Source organism: Sceloporus occidentalis, unplaced genomic scaffold, assembly GCF_023333645.1.
Source record: "Sceloporus occidentalis isolate IW3139 unplaced genomic scaffold, rSceOcc1.0.p SCAF_6, whole genome shotgun sequence".
Lineage (NCBI taxonomy): Eukaryota > Metazoa > Chordata > Lepidosauria > Squamata > Phrynosomatidae > Sceloporus > Sceloporus occidentalis.
This window is the reverse complement of record NW_028316986.1, coordinates 100,107,452-100,128,446: the sequence shown is the minus strand read 5'-3', so window position 1 is coordinate 100,128,446 and position 20,995 is coordinate 100,107,452. Positions and strand designations below refer to the sequence as shown.

The window sequence follows — 20,995 nt, the reverse complement described above, 5'->3', positions numbered from 1 at the left end:
GGTAAGGCATATATGATGTTTTGGCTATATAAGGAACACCACTCATCCCTGAATTCGGCACACAGCCACATTTATCAGACAAATTTATGGAGCAGCAGGGGTGGAATGTTTGGCAGTGGAAGCATACCTCTCACTACCAAGTGGTCAAGACAAAACAACAAGGAATAACTATCATGCCATCCCTTGATAGTGAGCCTCCAGAAATAGTGGGCTCAACATTGATAGGAACAGAAATCTGAACCTGACAGACTTCTTGTTTTTACTTTTACTTGAGCTAAAGCATGCTGATGTAGGCAAGGGCCAATGCATTTGAGCAAATGCATTTTGCATCCTCAAATTCTGAAATATTTGATCCTAGGTGACTTTAATATCCATGCTGATGATTCCAATAATCCGACAACATCTCGCTTTAACTCTCTCCTAGCTTCTTTTGGCCTCCAACCACATTCCAACTCTTCAACTCATTCTCTTGGTCACTGTCTTGACCTAGTTCTTGCTGCAAACTGCGCCATTTCTGACTACCTGGCACTTGACTTTCCACTATCTCTCACTTTGCTCTCACTTATACTCCACCTCCTCGTCAACACTGTTCAACGCTATTTTCATGATCTTCGATCTGTTAACTCTAACCATCTTGGTCAGACCCTGGATTCATCTCTCTCTTCCCTAAATCTTGGGGATTCTGCTGACTCAGCAATGTCTTTATTTAACTCCACTCTTTCCTCGACTCTTGACCGCTTTGCCCCTGTCTCTGTACGCACTTCTTCCTCTAAGACTAGGCCTCAGCTCTGGCTTACCCCCATCATCAAGTTTCTCTGGTCCTACTCTAGAGCAGCAGAACATATTTGGAGAAAGTCCAAACAGTGGGCTGAATTTATTCATTACAAATTTATTCTTTCTTCTTTCTCACGCGCCCTCTCTATGGCAAAACAGAATTATTACAAATCATTGATCTCTGCCAATGAGAGGCACCCACAGCATTTGTTCTCCACCTTCAACACTTTGCTTAAACCTCCCTCTCCTCCTGTCTCTTCATCATTCTCTCCCAATGACTTTGCTAATTACTTCATCTCAAAGATCACCACTATTCGCTTTGAGATAGTCCCCCCCGATTCTTCTTCTGCTCTTAATCTTCTATTGCCCTCGCCTAACAAATTTTCTGTGTTTCCTCCTGCCTCTTTGGATGAACTCGCTACACTTCTGAACTCTTGCAAACCTGCAACCTGTGCTCTTTATCCAATTCCTACTCGTCTTCAAATTTCTATAGCTCCTTCTCTTCTGCCCTCTCTTCTCCATATCTTCAATCTCTCTCTCTCGACAGGCTCCTTCCCGTCGGACTTCAAACATGCTCTCATTTCCCTAATTCTGAAAAAACCTTCTCTTGACCCCTCCTCTTTGTCTAGCTATCGTCCGATTTCTCTTCTTCCCTTTCTTTCTAAAGTTTTGGAACGGGTTGTTTATTCTCTCTGTCTTGAGTTTCTTGAAGCCAACTCCATCCTCGATCCCTTTCAGTCTGGTTTCCGCCCAAGGCATTCTACAGAGACAGCTCTCACTAAGATCTCGAATGACCTTTTACAGGCCAAGGCTAATGGCCTTTACTCTGTTCTCATCCTTCTCGCTTTGTCTGCAGCCTTTGACACCGTTGATCACTGCCTTCTAGTTGATATACTTTCTGATCTTGGGTTCTCAGACTCTGTTCTCGACTGGTTTAGATCTTATTTGTCAGGCAGATCTTTTGCAGTGGTCACAGGTGATCAGACTTCATCCTCTGTTCCCTTATCTGTTGGAGTTCCCCAGGGCTCTGTTCTGGGTCCCCTTCTGTTTTCTCTCTACACACTGTTCTTAGGTAAACTCATTAGCTCTTTTGGTTTTTCCTACCATCTGTATGCCGATGACACCCAGCTGTATCTTTCCACTCCTGACCTTTCTCCAAGACTTGAACAGCAAGTTTCGTCTTGTCTCACGGCTGTCTCGCAGTGGATGAGCCATCGGTGTTTGAAGCTCAACATGTCCAAGACGGAGCTTCTTGTCTTTCCTCCTAAGTCCACCCGTCAACACTCCTTTTCTGTCTCTGTGGACAACATTTCTATGCAACCAGTCCAGAAAGCCCGCAGTCTTGGTTTTATCTTTGATTCTTCTCTGTTGTGTATCCCTCAGATCCAGACCACAGCCAAGGCTTGTAGATTCTTCTTATACAATATTGCCAAAATCCGACCATATCTCTCCGCCTCTACTGCCAAGATCCCAGTCCATGCCCTTGTGGTCTCACGACTTGATTACTGTAACGTCCTCCTGGCTGGGCTTCCTCTTTCTCACCTCCGTTCTTTAATCTCTGTCCAGCATTCAGCTGCACGCATTATCACATCCGCCCACCGCTCTGACCACATCTCTCCTGTGTTGGCATCCCTTCAGTGGCTCCCACTCCCTTTCCACATTCAGTACAAGCTCCTGCTGTCGATGTTTAAAGCCCTCCATGGGCTGGCCCCTCCTTACTTATCAGACCTTATTTCTCCTCACCTTCCCACTCGGGCCCTCCGTTCTGGTAGTCAAGGTCTGCTGTCCCAGCCCAGCATTTCCTCTGCCCCATCTCGGATTCGCCTCTTTTCACTCGCTGCCCCTCACTCTTGGAACCTTCTTCCCCCACGAGCAAGAGCCATCACTTCTTTAACCAGCTTCAAAATGGAGCTGAAGACCATCCTGTTCAGAGAAGTGTTCCCAGGCATTGCATAACTGTCACTTGCTATTTGATGTTCTTTTGTTGCCTGTTTTATTGAATCATTTCCTGTATTGCTATGTATTTTATATGTATTATCCTACTAGAGAGGCAGGCTAACTCCAACAGGCCTCCCTGGAAGAAGTTTACCCATCCATTAAGAAGCCAAGCCCTCCCTCCAGTCCATCTGCCTTGGTCCAGGCCTCGGAGTCAGAGAAGAACTACTGGCCCTCATCCCCTTCCCCTCCACCACTCCCTTCTCCTTTTGTGTCGTGGCTTTTTAGATTGTAAGCCTGAGGGCAGGGAACCGCCTAATTAAAATATTGTATGTAAGCGCTGTGTAAATTTACAGTGCTTTATAAATAAAGGTTAATAATAATAATAATAATAATAATAATAAGTAGCAAGGTCACAAATCTGAACTGTGCAAGCATTTCTGACTGAAAGATTGGTCACATTCCAGCTATATATTCGACAGATGTTTAGAAAGTTTTACTGAGAAGGTTGAATTCAAATATAATGCAGCATGTGGTTTATTCATCCACAATTCACCACCACCATCAGTAATGTCCAATGCTTCAGTTCAGTATACAGGCTTATTAAATAAAAGCAAACTAAAACAATTTTCAACTTCTCCTTTGGCAGAAATAATGTATAAGACAGTCACAGATAAAGCAAGTAGCAATTCTGACAACTATAACATCTGTACATGTTATTTCTCTTTAACTGCCTAGTCTACCTTTAATGTTTGATTGAATGGATTTTGACCCAGTGATAGGGCTGCTCATCTGGATTTGTGTTGTTGTTTTTTTTAAAAAAACCTCTTTGTATGTAAGCAGGGCCTATATAACAACATAACCCACACATATCCAACTGCATACTGTCACCTGAACATCTCAAGCACAAACAGTTCTACCAACAGTCAAAAATTAGAAATATGTAATTCATCCATCTATGCATGAGTTAAGCATAGTTCTGCTAGTGGTAATAAAGTCAAAGAGTCAACTTCTGCTTCAGAATTTCAAACATAATTACCCCCTATGGAATGAAAGTTATTCACTCAAATCCTAACCTCTGTATTTACCTTTCTGTAAAAAGCTTTTTAACACCCCTAAGCTGTTTAGAAAAGAACACAGCAAATGTTGATGAGTGTGCTATTATTTTTAGTGACTCATGTCATACGTTTAGCACTTGGCATTTATACACTACCATTCTAGGCAATCCTTGCCAAATAAACAGTGTCAGTACTAAATCTCAGCACTGCAGTGAAAATGTATAGCATGCAATGGCCAATCAAGGTCAGAAGAAGCCAAACTGTTACGAACTAGTGATTTAACTGGTGTGTGTACATCTGTGCTTTCACAAGAGCAAAGGACAAATACACAGAGTACACCAGATGTAACTCTACAAGAATCCACTATTATCTCCAGTGCTAAAATACAGCCTTGTTGTTGTTGTGTACTTTGAAGTCATTTCCAATTTATGGCCATCCTAAGGCAAACGTATCACAGGATGGGGGTTGTTTGTTTTGCCAGATGTGTTCAGAGGGAGTTTACCTTTGCCTTCCTCCAAGGCTAAGAGACTACAACTTGCCCAATGTCACTAAGTCTGTTTCCCTGGCCAAGATGAGATCAGAGCCCTGGTCATCAGAGTTGCACTGCAATGCTCAAACCACCACACCATGCTGGCTCTCACAGCCATGTAGTATTTAATATTTTAAAACCATAAAGTTTCTGTTTAATAAGCAAAAACCAAAACAAAAATAATGAGGCAGAAGGGAATGGGGCAGTTTACAGCTTAATTTGTTGTAGTTATTGCTGTGTGCCTTCAGGTCATTTCCAATTTATAGCAACCCTAAGGCAAACCTATCATGGGGCTTTCTTGGCAAGATCTGTTCAGAGGAGGTTTGCCACTGCCTTCCCCTATGACTGAGAGTATGTGATTTGCCCAAGGTAACCTAGTGAGTTTTATGGCCGAGCTGGGAATCAAACTCTGGTCTCCAGAGTTGTACTCCAACATTCAAACCACTATGCCACACTGGCTTTCACAACAAGTGAAATGATCATCTCAGTCATATTGAGAAGACTGAAACTCTATTATCATTATTTTCTTCTTGAATCCAAAAATGGTTATCTGATCATCCTCTTCGGTTTTGTCAAAATAAGCAACAGAGGCTGGTAACCAACAAAGACCTATGCACTGAGAAAAGGTTTCTGTTCATTCATTCATTCATTCTCTCTCTTCCCCTCACCCCCACTCCCCATACAGGGGGAATTTTTGGTTTCCTTTCTGCTACTCAAAATATTCTGCATGCTTCACAAGCAGCACCTTAGGGGACATGAGATCTTACAGGGAGAAAAGAGACATCCCACTGAAACAGGCATAGTTCCTCCACCACTGTATCTTATAGAAGATTAAAGGTTCTTTGCCTTATACCTCTCACTCTGAGAGCCAGATTTTGCAGAATTTGACATTTTGATCACCTAGGCTCCCACAGGTGTTTTTTTTTTTATGATTTGCTGCTGAACTTATGTTCAAGGCCTTGAATTTGCTAAAAATATAGAAAAATAACATCCAGCCTATGCCACCACTGTAATGTGCAAGTTGTAAAACCATATTGTACAATATCTGGCAGCAGCATAACAGGTCTGTTAAGCAAATTAAATTGAGATCAGTAAGGAGCTTTGTGAACCTTCCAATTCTGTATCTTTTCTAGCATTCTGGTATCCTTTCTGAAGCAGGATAATAAGATGTCCTTTAATATGGTGCTTTGCACAAGAAAATTCTTAAGAGTCAATCTAGTTAAAGGCAAACTGGCAGCAGAGCTGGGAAAATTTTTGAATAAGAACTTGGAAAACTCTTACCAGTCAACTTGACCTTCTTGGAAAGTCAAATCAATAGTGTCAGCACAGGACAGCTTCATCTGCCAGAATGTATCATCAAGTTATATAATGGCCTTACAATATTCGTTGTTCTGTTTTAAATCCCATTTTAAATGGGTCTTACAATACAGAACATCAGCTATGCTCTTTTTATGACATAGAAGCACTGATCACATAGACAATGATTTCAATACATCTAGAGATTAAGAGTGGATTTACTCACTGATCTATCACAATCTCTTTTTGCCTTAACAACCCTTCTTTGATTTTCATCAGGGATTCCAAGTTATTGTAATCTTGAAAGCTTGCTGCTGAGTAACTCTGATGAGATGATCCGCTCAGAACCTGTGAAGAAATGTATGAGAACACTATGAGAGGAGACAGTGCTGTCAAAAAACAAAACAAAAAAAAAACCCTCAAAAAACAGCAAACAAGCAATGCCTTGTCGGGCTTATACATTTAGAAGTATCAACTATGTGTTTAGTTAAGAGAAATATACTTCAGAAAACACTTATGGAAGCCTCTAAAGAAACCAGTCCTTACTTTGGTATGGATGTACCAGAACATGGTCTATAGTTGCTTTACAGTTTATAAATGTTTTAATTTGCTTTGTTTATGCCTAATATTTCCTTATTTTAAATTTTATTGTAATGGAACTAATTGAAGAGTCCTACAGTGCTTCTATTATTGTGTTTTCTTTTCACTATATCCATTAGATTATTCTTTGGAGGTATAAATGAAGTATCCATCAGCAGTGTCACAGACAGTCTGTGTTGTATAACATGGGTCAGTGAAATGTGCACATTACAAAAACAATAATGATGAAGATTTTTTTCTTTGACTTAAATTTTATTTGTGATGACAGTCTGCACTGGTAGATGAAGGCAAAAAGGAATGTTACTCCTGAAGACGTAAAGTTCCTATTTCTAGTTACTGTAATATTTCAAAAGAATATGCTAGGCACACCAGCGAAAAGAACTTCCTCACGTACCAGATATTAAATAAACAAATGCTTTCAATTTAATAGACATGGGATACATGGAAGAAATATCATGGTTCAAAAACAGGAATGTTTACCTAGATTACTGGGGTAGATACCTGTTTCTTAAAACAAACAAACAAACAAACAAACAAACAAACAACTAAAGTCTGTCCTATGTTAAACAGGCCATTTTGGTTTTAATTTCATTTCATATAAATTGATATTTACTGCTTTCACATGATTAATTCCAGGAGATACTAGGCTATTATGAATAATATGCAAGTGTTTAGAAATTCTGCAAGAGCAATGTGTTTGTAGAAGTACATTTTGTTTTGTATTTTTTAATACTGGTGCATGCCTTTTTTTAAAAAAGTGATAAAGCTTAATTGGTTTTGCTCCTTGTTCCAAAGCATACACGTAATTTTCCATTACTTGTATCCAACTTTTTTTTCTAGTGATATAAATACACTTCCCTTGACATTGCCCAGGACAACAAAGGTACTTCTGATTCATACAACACACATGGTGTCAAATGCATAGAACAGTCCTTCACAGATAAAATTCTGTGTTACTGAAAGACAGGTAGTTTGATATTTCTAAATATTGCAAAAAACAACTTAAAGGGACCAGTCAGCAAGTTAATTCATTCATTAATTTAACTGATATTTCAGAAGACTCCCACAGAAGTTAGCAGTCCAATTAGGAAAAAGTATTAATTGAGAACCATAACTAAATTCCATTTGGAAGTGAGTATAATAGTAAATTATTTTGTAATCAGGAAGTAAATAAAATCACAATATGAGATTTTTACACAATATAAGGGCTCGAACAGACAGGCCAAAATAAAGCTGCTTTGGGTCACTTTGGAGATAATACTTTTTTAATGGCACACTCATCTTAAGAGGCCAGAAGTTGCGCCAAATCTGCACTCCAGTCCTTAGGACTGCAGCGTGGCTTTGGCGTGGCTTCCGGCCACTTAGGACGCATGCATCATTTAAACAACATACCTCCAAAGTGACCCGAAGCAGCTTTATTTTGGCCTGTCTGTTCAGGCCCTAAAATTACTTTAATGAAACAGAACACTGGACTATTCTATTCCAAATCATCAAACAGAAAACTTCAAGTATTGCTCACAGTACTGAGTCTTAAATATATCTGTGTTTAGTTTGATCTGCAGATTTTCATTATGTAAACACAGCAGAGGGGAACAAAAACATTAAGGTATTAGGAGGCCCTTGTGGTCTCTTCCAACTGTATGATTCTAACAACATGGATAATGGATGGGTAAAAGAGGAAAGTACAATTTATTACATCTGGGTAGAATTAAGGATATCAAGAGAGTGGTTTTACAGTTTTACTAAAAGAATCCCAGAAAAGGGGAGATGTATGCTCGGGAAACTGGCGGTGGGGGGGAGGGGAAGCAAAAAACAATTACTATAGAAACAAAGTACATTTAGGATAGAAATAAGTGTATAGAATGACAAGCCTACAAAAGGTATGCCACTGAGAGGAACTGAGTGTTGTTTAATTTCTCATTTTATTGCCCATGTAACTGGGCAAAAGATTTTTAAAAAATAACACCTATATTCTAAATATGAACCATAGTGTAAAATGTGCTTCCACTTGCTGATGAATCCTGTGTACCTCTGCTGCAATTGCTGTTTCTTCCCCGAAAGCCTGCTTCCAACTTCCTAATGAGGGGCTATGAAGTAGCCACTGTGGGATCATCATTGTACCATTCATAGAAATCCTCCAGTGGGAAGTAAAGCAAACAGACTCCATGGACATACTAAAGGGCTCCTAAAAGGTAAAGGCTTCTGGATGCTCCCACCAGGCCCTTCTACAGACTACATTTTGTACCTGGGAAGAAATACTTATGTAACCTTATTTATAAATAGTGCACACATGTACAATTGTGGCTTCTGTCTACAGCAACCAAAGAAGAATTGGGCTGTGCATGCATTTTTATAATTAATGTGAAATAAGAACTGGGCTGCTATACAGAGGGCCTGGCCAAAACAGATAACAACCAAAAAGGAATGCAGATACCTTGTGCTCTGAATTCTGATTTCAATGCACATGTTTATGCTAAGTTAAAACCCAGCTGAATGTTTCGTAATCCTCTTCTGAGTGACATAATTTTATTCATTTAGTGGGTCTACAGATTGGCAGAACATTGAAAATCGCTCATAGACCCACTCACAATATGCTGCTACCCTTTCCATGGTTAACCAAAAGGTACTACTCTCCTCTAAAAGAATCAATGGCCTGTTACAGACTGCCAAAATAAAGCTGCTTCAGGTCTCTTTGGAGGTATGCTGTTTAAATGATGCATGGGTCCTAAGAGACCGGAGGTCGCACCAAAGCCACACTCCATTCCTAAGCACTGGAGTGCAGCTTTGGTGCAGCTTCCGGATTCTTAGGATGCATACATCATTTAAACAGCATACCTCCAAAGAGACCTGAAGCAGTTTTATTTGGGCAGTCTGTAACAGGCCAATGTAATGCTCACCAAATTGCGACAAAACTCTAGTATGTCTCATTTGTGATGTTCACAATCATCCCTTTTTTCTTCATAGCACTGCTAGAGCTGGCAGACATTAGCAACAGAAGAAGGGTTAGACAAACATCTAAATGCTAAAAATGGAGCAACTAACATTTTGTTTGCAAGCACTGTTTTAAAAGAAATCTAACACCTATCTCACCAAAGAAAGCCGTTCCTCAAAACCCAGCTCCAAAATCAGTAGCACATTTGCCAACAAGCCTTCCACGTATTTTCTGGCCAATGTTGTGGACAACACGTCTAGGTGGCACTTCAGATGATGTTCAGAGCAAGTGTGTCTGGAATTTTCCAGTGATAACAGAAGGTCTCTCTCCTAAGTATAGAAGCACTTGTTTTAATAAGTGTTCATATTATCTTCCCATTACATTTGAATTCAATATAGATCACTGCAATCTCTCAGCTTCTTTGAAGCTGTTTAGTACATGATACAACAAATGCACAGTAATAGGACTATTTGAAAATTGTTAATGATGAGCTAGAAAATACAGTAGGAATATTAATTCACACAATACTCAGTTTGAAGTTAGCACTAATGTTCACACAAAGGTCAAGGTAAATGTTAAATGTTTTGACTGGTTGTCTGACAACCTAAGAAAACTTTGGATACATATGCATATACAGCATGTTTTGTTAATAAAGCCAGTTTAATCTTCATTGTGTACCAAGGCTGCATAGTGTACTGTATAATATTAAGGTATAAAGATGCTTCGAAATGGAGAGTTTTCCTAACTGCTCAGACTGCAGAAGTTACAGGAATAGGATTGTAGTGACTAAGGAAAACATAAATAGTGCTGTTATGAGTTGAAAAGAAAAGAAAGAAGGGGGAGGGAAAGAGGAAGAAGATGGACTATTCTCAGTAGCCAGGAAAATATTTGGTATGCGAGGAACTATTAGTGAATTAGAAATGAAGTGAATGTTGCACTCAGAGCACTTTGAAGAAAAAATTCACCAGCAACAGATGGCATAACAACAGAACTGCTTTTGTCTACAAATCCACTCTAGTACTAACAACAATCTGCCAACAAATATAGAAAACAAAACAATGGCCCACAGATTGGAAATGCTCAATTTATATTCCAGCTCCCAAGAAAGGGGACACGAGGAATTGCAGTAACACCAGAACAATCACACTAATTTCCCATGCAAGCAAACTGATGCTCAGAATTCTGCAACAAACATTTTTATCATACTTGTATATAGAACAAGAGATGCCAGATGTCAAAGCTGGGTTGCAGAAAGAAAGTGGCACTAGAGATCATATTGCAAATGTGTTAAATAATGGAGTGCACAAAATAATTCCAAAAGAAAATCTGTGAAGGATAAACAAAGCCTTTGATTGCATAGATCAAGAAAAACTATGGTTTGGTCTGAAAGAAATGGGTGTGTCACAGCATTTGATTATCTTAATGGGTAACTTGTACTCAGGACAAGAGGCTACAGTTAGGACAGAAGATAGAGAAAATCAGGCAAGGCTGCATTTTAACACCCTATCTGTTTAACTTGAAACTATTGTATGTAAATCATGATTAGCCTCAGAAGAAGGAGGTGTGAAAACTGGAGAAAGGAACAACAGTTTAAGATATGTAGATTTCACCATTAGCAACAAAAAATAGCAGAGACAGGAAATGATTACTGAAGAAAATCAAAGAAAAAAGTGTAAAGGCAGATTTACAGTTGAACACACACACACACACACACACACACACAAAATGACCACAGACAAATTGCATAACTTCAAAGCAAATGATGAAGATGCTGAAATGGTTCAAGATTTTCCATACTTTGGCTCAATCATTAATCAGAATGCAGCCAAGACATTAGAAGAAGACTAGGACTTGGTAGGGCAACAAGAATTAAATAAGATCATGATGAGTAATGATATTTCACTGAATATTAATGTCATGATTATCCAAGATATCATAGGCCTGGTGCAGACAGGCAGGAAAGGACAGTGAGATGCCACTCCTTTCTGACCCGGATCGTTGCCGTGGCAACTGCATGGGCGCAGCAACAATCGGCTCCAAAAAGGAGCTGCCAAGCCACTGCCAAGGCGCCATTAGTGCCCTGGCGCGGTGTAGTGATCTCTCTTGTGCACCGTGCTGTTTGGACACTGTGCACAAGGCACATCATTAACACATGCGGTGTTTGAAAGCATGCACGCCCAAAATGGCACCAGGAGAGCAAGGAGTGAGTGGACGCTCCGCTCTCCCGAGCCCTAATTTCAGTCCCAGGCTGCCGCAGAGCGGCAATCTGTACCAAGCCATAGTTCCCATTTCTCTGTATTGTTGTGAAAGCTGGACAGTGAAGAAAGCTGATAGAAAGGAAATCAACTCATTTGAAATGTGGTGCTGGATATGAGTTCAATGGACTGCTAAAAAGACAAACAAATGGGTTCTGGAACAAATAAGGCCAAATCTATTCCTAGAAGTCAAGATGACTTAACTGAGACTGTCATGCCATATTATGACAAGACAAGACTCGCTAGAAAAGACATTAAAGCTTGGAAAGGTGGACAGCAGCAGGAAAAGAGGAAGATTGCATTACAGATGGATAAACTCAGACAAGGAAAGTAGCACAACCAGGCCCTCATAAAGGGAAGAAGAATTCTTCTGATACTAGTGTTGATTACTACCTCATGGAAAAGCAAACTGACCTTGCATAGTAACTAAAAGAAGCTCACAAATATTACTGGGTGAAAGACTGTCACACAACTAACTGGGAAGAATAAATTAAAGGGCTTAACTGTTTGGCTTCTTCCCAGAAAATGAACCTCTACTGCCTGACACTGTGAAGGGCACTTGGAAGGACACTTGACTTACAAAAGCCAGCAACTTGATAAAAGGATACATGAGAAAAATCTGCATCTTCCATCCATACAGGATGTTTCTAAGAGTGGTTTGTGTGTGTGGACATAGTAGCTATGAATGAAAGGAGAATGCAGGAGAATGTAAAATCTAATGACAAAAAATGTCTGTGCCATTAATGGATCTTCTAAAACCAGTTACCTGTATTGGCACTCTTATTACACAGACGTTGGTGACAAAGTACACTCATCTAATTTAAACACATGAGAAGACAGTAGGAAAGTAGGAAAGTCTGGGTGATTTTCCTACTTTAAACAGAGAAGAAAAAAAAGTATTTTGTTTACTTACACTGAGACACAAGCCAATGAAATGGTCTGTTTATAGCTGCAAAGGTAAAAAGGTAAAGGTAAAGGTAGTCCCTTGACACGAATGTCTAGTTGTAACTGACTGTAGCGGGCAGTGCTCATCTCCTTTACTAAGCCAAAGAGCCAGTATTGTCCAAGGACTACTCTGGTGGTCATGCGGACAGCATGACTTCATGAAACTCTGTTACCTTCCTACTGAAGTGGTACCTATTTATCTACTTGCATTTGCATGCTTTCGAACTGCTAGGCTGGCAGAAGCTGGGACTAGTGACAGGAGCTCACCCCATCATGTAGCACTCAGGCCTTGAACTGCCAACCTTCTAAACATCAGAACTCGCGTCTTAACCACTAAGCTGCAAAACCCTTAACCGCAAAACAGGGCCAGATCTAACACACAGGAATCAATGGAATCAACACTCTGTGCTCTACCTGCTTATACCATCATATTACCCCTTTGACTCTCACACAGTTGTTAACTACAATACATCTATATGTACATCTCCAATGAAAAGAGTGGAACAGAATACTGAGTTCACACATTGTGTTGGTCATCCCTAACAGAACACTGAAATGAGTACCACTTATTTTATTGATATAATAAGAAAAAAGAAAGATCTATGTTGCTTTAGATAAGAACCTGACATATTCTCTACGTTAACTGCCATGAAACCTAAGTTAAGCAATCAACCTATAATCCTTGACACCCTTAACTAGGAGTAAAACCCATTTAAATAAAGGGAACTGTCATCTGAATTAACAAGTGAAAAATTACACTTTTGGTGTTCCATTGCTTACTGAATATAGCAGAGAGTTACACATGACAAAGGTTTAAATCATATTCATCCTTATTTGACAGTAAGAACGGCACCACTCCTAAAACATAAATGAGGGAGGAGAGGGTTCCCATAAGGTACTGAAGCAGGGGGAATTCAAAAGTGAATTTGTTTAACAAGTCAGCACCATCAGTCCACAACTAAGGGCATCATGGTCCCCTTAGGTGCTTTTGCTTGCCCCTGTCTTCACTGCTTTATCCAGCAATGAGGATATGAGAACCCTACCCCCCTTAAAAAGCTCAGTGGCTATCATACCATCAAAAAGCTACCACTGCTTGTATTTCTCTTCACCAACCTGGTAACCTCTAGATGTTTTGGACTACAGTTCCACTATGCCTGACCATGATGGCTGGGAGCTGGTGGGAGCGGTAGTTTAAAACATCTGGAGGGTTAAGGATTTGGAAAGCTAATGATGCTTTCTCCTTTTTTCTAGAGACAAGTGCAAGCAGCCCAAAGGGAGTTAATTGTGTATATCAATTTATTTTAGCTGGAAAGACTCAGCTCATGTTAATGCTTGACTTGGAGTGATCGCCTAAGTTTTATTATTCCACTTAGCTGGGGACAAGGCTAGAATATTCTCCTGGTAAAAATGTAAACCGTGGCTTAAAAATCATAACAGCTTGAGTGACAAATGCAATCTTTGGCCTCTAGTCTATAATTGCTGTTAAAGTGGAGATAATCCAGCTCCAGAATTCTTGGTTACTAGAAGAGAACCTCAATTGGCTTTGCAGTCTTTTATCTCTCCTTCATATGCCTTTGCCTCTGCGTTCATCCAGCACTCATAACATGTCAAAGAACACAGCTAATCTCACTGCTTCCTGGAACAGTTTATCAGAAAAACACTCAACGCAGTTCCCAAGTTACAAGACTCCTAGCACATCAACTGGTGCTGTTTTGCCAAATATGTGATGTTTTCTACAGCAACATGTTACACCAGGGATGGGAGTGGAACAAGATTATGAATGCATACTGTGCGGTCTGAACAAACAATCTAGTCTTTAGCTTTGTTTTTATAAGTTTTCTAAACAGGTCGAAGGGCCAAAGAAACCAAAGAAATTCCATCAAAATTTAAAACTAGCCACCAGCTGAGTCAAATTTAACAGGTTCGTGACTCTCAAATACACAAGAGCCCTGGATTTATTTCCAATGAACTTTGTTTTTTCATAATTCTAAGTTATTACAACTTAACTATTATTTGTATATATGCATTCTCTTTGACTATGTATCTCAATTTTTCCATGTTTGCACACGCTCAGATATTGATTGTTGTAAATAAAGCACACACATTAATATCTGTGGGGGGATTATGATGCTTTACAACATGATGCATGAAACACAAAAGAATACACATCTCATACACATAAGATAATTTGGCTCTTATGAAAACATTCACAGTTTATTTCAAAGCCAAACATAACAGAAAACTTCTGAAAAAGTATTGCTTAATGTTTATTTTCAGATTCACAATAAGTCAGAATACAGAAGATTTTAAATGTTTTTTTCCCTCTTTTTTTTTTTACTGCAGCTGTAATAAATACTGTGTTCACATATCATCTTTCACATCCTTTCAAACCCAGTCCAGGGTATAGAACAAAGAATTAATAGCATTCTCATACTGTTATCATAACATTCTAAATTTGGTCTTATTTGTTATTAGTTAACGAAATGTTCTGGTTGCGTTCCCAGTGAATATTTTCCTTTTTTTTTCTAAAGCAATAAATTCTTTTTTTAAAAGAAAGTTAAATAAGCCAAGGGTCTCATCAGGAGGGCAGTCTGGGGGGAAAAATGACAGAACCAAATAAGAGAACGAACATATAACTAAAAAGCCAATCCCAATAAAAGTTTTAAAACTGCCTCTTTTCAGAAGAGGGAGTCTGCATAGTCTTCTCATGTTATGTTATCTCTGTGTAAGATCGTTAGTTTGTCTTAACATTAGCTATTTCCCATAAGATGAATCTGACTTAACAAACATAACATTTTCATGCTTTCTCTTGAAGGTTATAGTCATATGGAGTAGGCTGCTTTTTCCTCCCATGCTGCAGGCAAGTCTTAATCCCATATGAAACACAAACATATGAAACTCCTTATACTGATACAGTGAACAACTCTTATGATGATTATATAGGCTTTCCAAGCTGTGCTGTTTGATATTCTTTAACTGGAGGTGCCAAGGCTTACATCTACATGCAATGGGCCCTTCCAGAAACACTTAAAATTTGAACACTGGTGCCTCAAATCTTGGGTACTCTGGTTTGAACAGCAACATCTAGGAATGGAATCACAACAATCTGATTCGAATAGTCTGAATCAATAATGTGACACTCTGCTTCCTCAGCCACCATGTTGTCTTGCATGTGAATTCTGAGGTTCAAGATGTTTGTAGGATCATACCGTTATAGACTTTATATCAGACTTTATACAAATGAGCATCTGTTCACCATACAAATAGAGAGATAACAGCTGCAGTTTTTTAAAATGAGTATATGCACATTGTCAGAATTATCTCCACTGTATAGATAAATGTGGTGGTGTAATGCCAAATACGCTACAACAACAAGGTACAAAATGCCTCCCTCCTTACATGTAATCCTGAATTTTCTACCAGATCTCTAAATAAATAAGGAGCAACATGCTCCAGCAGTAGATTCCTAATCCCTCTGGAGAAAGCCCAGATCATTTCCATTTAAGGCCATGTAAGCAGCAGCTGCACATTTTTGTCCCTTGAAGAAAAAGGAAACTGGCCCAAAGTTTAAAAACACGTATTGCTTGTATATATACATCTATTCCTAGTCATTTAACAATTTTCATTTTTTCTTTTTCATCCCAAAAAAGAAATGTATAATATTTCTTTTTGAATTAATGACTAATTTATCTTCAGAAAGTTGTTTCCCCTTTCCCCATAATATGCAGGTGCACACATACCTCTTGCAAATAGTAAATGCAGGCATGGATGGGGCATTTTTATCTACTTCAGGAAGTAGGTCCGGATGAAACATAATATTATGTGTCTGGTGACAAAGCTTCTAAAAGAGAATAACTATGCAGGTTGATGTTATGGAATATTTACAATACAGGCAACCCGCTACTAACAAAGCTTCTGACAAAGAAACTTCTTTTCACAAAGTCTTTTCATGCCTGCCCAGACCCCCTTTCCTCCTTGTCCTCTGTCTAGCCAGATGTTTTTTAGCAACAACATCATTGCAAAGGAGGGTTGGAGAAACACACACTTTCATCGTTTAGTTGCAGAAGCATGTGTGTAGTAAATAATGCAATAAAGCTTGAGTAGAAGGGAAGGATTCTGCTCCACCCAAATGAACTGTAGCCCTGTGTGCCTCCCTTACAACAGGCAAAGTGAATAGATGCTGCCTTTGGAATCCATTCCTGAACACGAACATAAACAGCAAAACAAAGAGAAAGAGAGAGAGCCTCACCAGCTTCCCCCTGCATGTGAGAAAAAAAAATACAGATCTATAGTTTTGATTACCAAAATGGAATGTATTCGGATTTTTTCTTTCTTTTACCAGCATCCACTTTTCTATCTACCTTGATGCTTCTCCAGAAGATTCCCCATATTTTTGGTTACTCATGCAAGGCTTACCTGACCGGGTTGTTTCATTTTGCATATGCATATCTTTAGTTCTGAATAAAAAGTCTGTTGAAATATGTTCAAAGTGCTTGTATATTTTGTAGTGTGGGAACCTATCTCTGTTCTGTCCATATTATTTCTGCCTCTGGTATCAAAGCTTCTTCTGTTAAATAAGTAATGTTCAAGAACACATCCACTTCATTAACCGAAGAATCCCTTTATTTGAGTTCTACAAGAAACAAAACTACAGTAGACCCTACATATCCATGGATTCTTCATCTATGGATTCAACCACCCACTGCTTGAAAATATTCCAAAAAGATACGAATTCTAAAAAGCAAACCTTGATGTTGCCATTTTATCTAAGGGATACCATTTTACTATACCACTGTATTTAATGGGACTTGAGCATCCATGGATTTTATTATTTGGTCCTGGAACCAAACCCCAGCAGATATCAAGGGTCCACTGTAGTATGTTTTTCAAGCCATCTTGTATGCAGGGTTTAACTGGGCAGGGATTAAAACTTAAAATAAAACCTAAGGATAGGAAGCGCTGTGAGAGAATGGAGTGAAAGTGAAGTTAAAAAGCTGAACTAGATCTCAGGAAAGATGGAACCCAGGGGTTAAGGGTGCCCAACCACAAAAGATAGCTTAATGAGATATTGGGAAGCAGGATGTTAGTTCCAAGTAAGGAGCTAAATATGGGCATAGGTAAGACATGTGCATTGAGAAGGCACTTATGGAAAAAGCGTCAAGCCCCAAGGACACCCCGACAGCGGCGGGGAAAGGGAGAAAGGGGCCACGGCCCCTTTTTTCTTTGTATTGCTGGCGCAGCTGTTTAAAGGCCGCGCCAGCGATACACGAAGCTCCTTCTGTTGCTGCTGAAAGGGCACCCCAAGCGCCCTTCAGCGGCACCAAGACGTCACGTCTGCACCACCCCATTTGGAGGCGGTGCGGCCGTGACATCGTAATGGCAGCACCCATGTAGAAAGGGTGGCACCATTACAACGCTGCAGCAACGTACTAGGGTTGTGGGGCGTCTGGAAAGGATGCCCCGAGGCAACCCTAGTATGTGTGCAGGCCGGCACTTTGCACCGGTCTGTACAGCACCCAAAACAATTAGAATTAGAATGCATGCATGTATTTATATGTGAGCAAGTAAGTAAAAGCAAACATCTAAAGAACAGTGAAGCGAAAGAGAACTGCTGTGAAAAAGGAGGGTTCTTGGAGAAAGCAGGAAAGCAAAGCCTCAAACAGCAACTACAGTCGGCCCTCCTTATACACGGATTTTTTATACACAGATTCAAGCATACACGGTTTGAAAATGTTAAAAAAAGTATAAATTTCAAATATCAAACCTTGATTTTCCATTTTTTATAAGGGACACCATTTTGCTATATCATTATATTTAATGGGACTTGAGCATACATGGATTTTGTTATCCACGGGGGATCTTGGAACCAAACCCCAGCGTATAACAATGGTCCGCTGTACTGATAAAACAGGCTGAGCACCTGTGTGCTGTTGGCAGAAAAGAGGTAACTTCTCGTCTACCAGTGAAGACAGAAAGGAGTCTTTTGGAGTTCTAGATCACAATATAGATGGGCAAGGCACACCAGGCAGCACAGGTCATCTGATCTAAGTCCTGTGAAGGCAATGTGTCTTTTGGATGTGTGCAAAAGAGAGAGCTACCAGGTGACTTCTCTAATCAACACAACCCATAGCAGGATTGCATAGTGTTCCTAAGACAGCAACAAAGGCAAAAGGTCATGTGAGGTGGGACACCAAACAAATCTTCAGCTGCAGGCATCTATCACTTTAGATTATTTGGGATTTTAAAATATGTGGGTGTGGAAGAACATACTAGCAAGTTAATTCTATGGGTACAACAGCTGGCAAGTAAGGCAAGGTGTTACTGATCTGCTGTTGAGCATTTGCACTACATGTTTACATGCATATGACTGATCAATCGCTAATATCACTTACTAATCTTAGAAGGAAAACTTGCATCAAGTTGCTTCCAAATGACACAAACAAGACTGGGCTGCAAGGTTTGAAGCAGAATACAGTCCTTTATATCTCATGCATCAACGATTAGTACTACTGTTTTTACAATACAGTGATTTCAAGACTTCTGATGAACTGATACCATGTGCCAGCATACTGGAATATACGGCACAGCAAGGAAGATTCATTTCATTTGCCAAGTATCAAGAGTCTTGCTTACTAAACTATTTGCTTATTGCTTCTCAGCATAACAAGGGGTCCAAGATGATTCACAACAATTAAAAGCAGATTACTAACAAAAAAATAGAGTTTTAAAACACACACACAATTAAAAGACCCCAAAGTCAACTCTGGTTTTACAAACCAGATGCCCTACAAAACAATGCAGGCTTGATTGTTTGCTGGAAATTCAAATGAGATGGAGTCAACCTAACTTTTCTTGGGATGGAACTGTACAAGAGAAGTGCTACAACTGAGGAAGCCCCCACCAACCTAGCTCTCTTAGGGTAGTGGCACATGCAACAGGGTCTCCAGTGGGGATCTCCCATTCTGACCAGAAACATCTATAGGGTTGGGGTGTGTGTGCCTCAGCTGAAGAGTAGACAACCACTTCAGGTTAGTGGGCCAGATCTCCTCCAATATGGCACCAGCCTTCTACAGTCCAGATAAGACAGGAAGTGTGTTCATGGGAATCTATCCAAAGCCCCAAACGGGGTTCTTCAGGCAAGAACCAAGCTATGCTGCTCCCCTCTTTTCTTTACTCTAAGGTGGCGATGGAAAATGCTAGCTCAGTGTAGCCAGATTTGCTCCCCCTTCCATGCACAGTCAGAGGAAATGGATGGAGGCTGTTCTCCGCTCCATTAGTCAGAGGGTGGTAAAGCTTTGGGAATTGATATGGGGAACTGGATCCTTCACAAGCCAAATTAGGCTCCTAGAACTGATGCCCCCACTCATGCAAAACCACAGGAGGTGTACTGAGCTAGTTACATACAGGCTGAGTCTCCCTTATCAGGAATTCCAAAATACTCCAAAATCTAAAATTCTCAAATTAGTTGACACAGAGGTGAAGCAGACCACCCCCTTGATAGAGCAGCGTACTGCCCTCTTTCAGCACTGGATCGGCACACCGCAGCCCCGATCCAGCGCTTTGCCAGCTCTAAAAAAAATGGCGTAATGCCGCTCCTTTTAGAGCCAGCAAAAAGGTGTCCTTGCTGCTGTGGCTGCACTTTCTGGCGTGCCTTTTGATGTGTTTCATATAAACACCGTGCGAAAGGAGCACCACGACGCCGCCTGCCATGCGGGTAGGCGGGCAGCGTGACACCAGCATGAGAGCAGCATCAGGACGTGCGTTGTCCAAACACCATGCCCCCACACCACCCCCACTCCAGCACTTCAAGCCAGTCTGTATAGCCTCATAGTGACACTTTTACTTTCTGATGGTTCAATGTACACAGACTGGTTCATGCACAAAATTATTTAAAATGCTGTGCATAGAAGTACCTTCTGGCTGTATGTATAAGGTACATGTGGAACATAAATAACCTTTTTGTTTAGTGTTATGTTCCATCTCCAAGATAGCTTATTATGTATATGCAAATATTCCAAAATCCAAATTATAATAATAATAATCCAAAAAACCAAAACACTTCTTGTCCCAAGCATTTTGGATAAGGGAAACTCAGCCTGTACAGTATTTTGGTAGACCTCTATTCTGCTCACTGAGAAAACATATACTTACGGTACTATTGGTATCTGTAAAGGCAAAACATGTGTTTCAGTTTTTCATGTTCTAAATAGTTTTATAGAACAGTTACTTAAAAGTAGAAGTACAGTTGTTGTGTGCTTTCAAGTCATTTTTGACTTATGGCAAACCTATCATGGGGTCTCCTTTGCAAACTTTGTTGAGAGGTGATGTGCCCTTGCTTTCTACTGAAGATGATAGAGTGAAATTTGCCCAAGGTCGCCCAGGAGGCTTCCATGGCTAAGTGGGGATTTGAATCCCAGTCTCCTAGTGTTCTAGTCCAATACTCCAACCACTACACCACACTCTATCAGGAAGTACAGTATCATAAAGAAAATTTATCCCAGTGTTCACTACAATCAGAACTTATACCGTAAAACTGGCAACCACCATGTTACCACTCTTATTAAAAGAATCCACTATCATGTCTTTCCCCCCATTTTTTCCCCTGCAAACATATAAAACTCCTTATTGCTCCTGATAGTTCAGATATTAAACATCACTGTTCTAAATGTGG

The 20,995-nt window shown here is 40.0% G+C and overlaps 1 protein-coding gene across 3 annotated transcripts in view; it reads right to left on the bottom strand.

Annotated features, from left to right (window-relative positions):
• CEP85L (centrosomal protein 85L) overlaps nucleotides 1-20,995 on the bottom strand; it is a 129,994-nt gene that overhangs the window by 37,410 nt on the left and 71,589 nt on the right. For 2 of the 3 annotated variants that reach the window (XM_089530502.1, XM_089530503.1), the window contains exons 4-5: nucleotides 9,283-9,453; nucleotides 5,819-5,940 (exon numbers count right to left, since the gene is read on the bottom strand). In XM_089530502.1, coding sequence (XP_089386628.1) covers nucleotides 5,819-5,940; nucleotides 9,283-9,453 — 293 coding nt within the window. The remainder of the gene's footprint in view (nucleotides 1-5,818; nucleotides 5,941-9,282; nucleotides 9,454-20,995) is intronic. The other variant, XM_089530504.1, reaches the window with a different exon arrangement.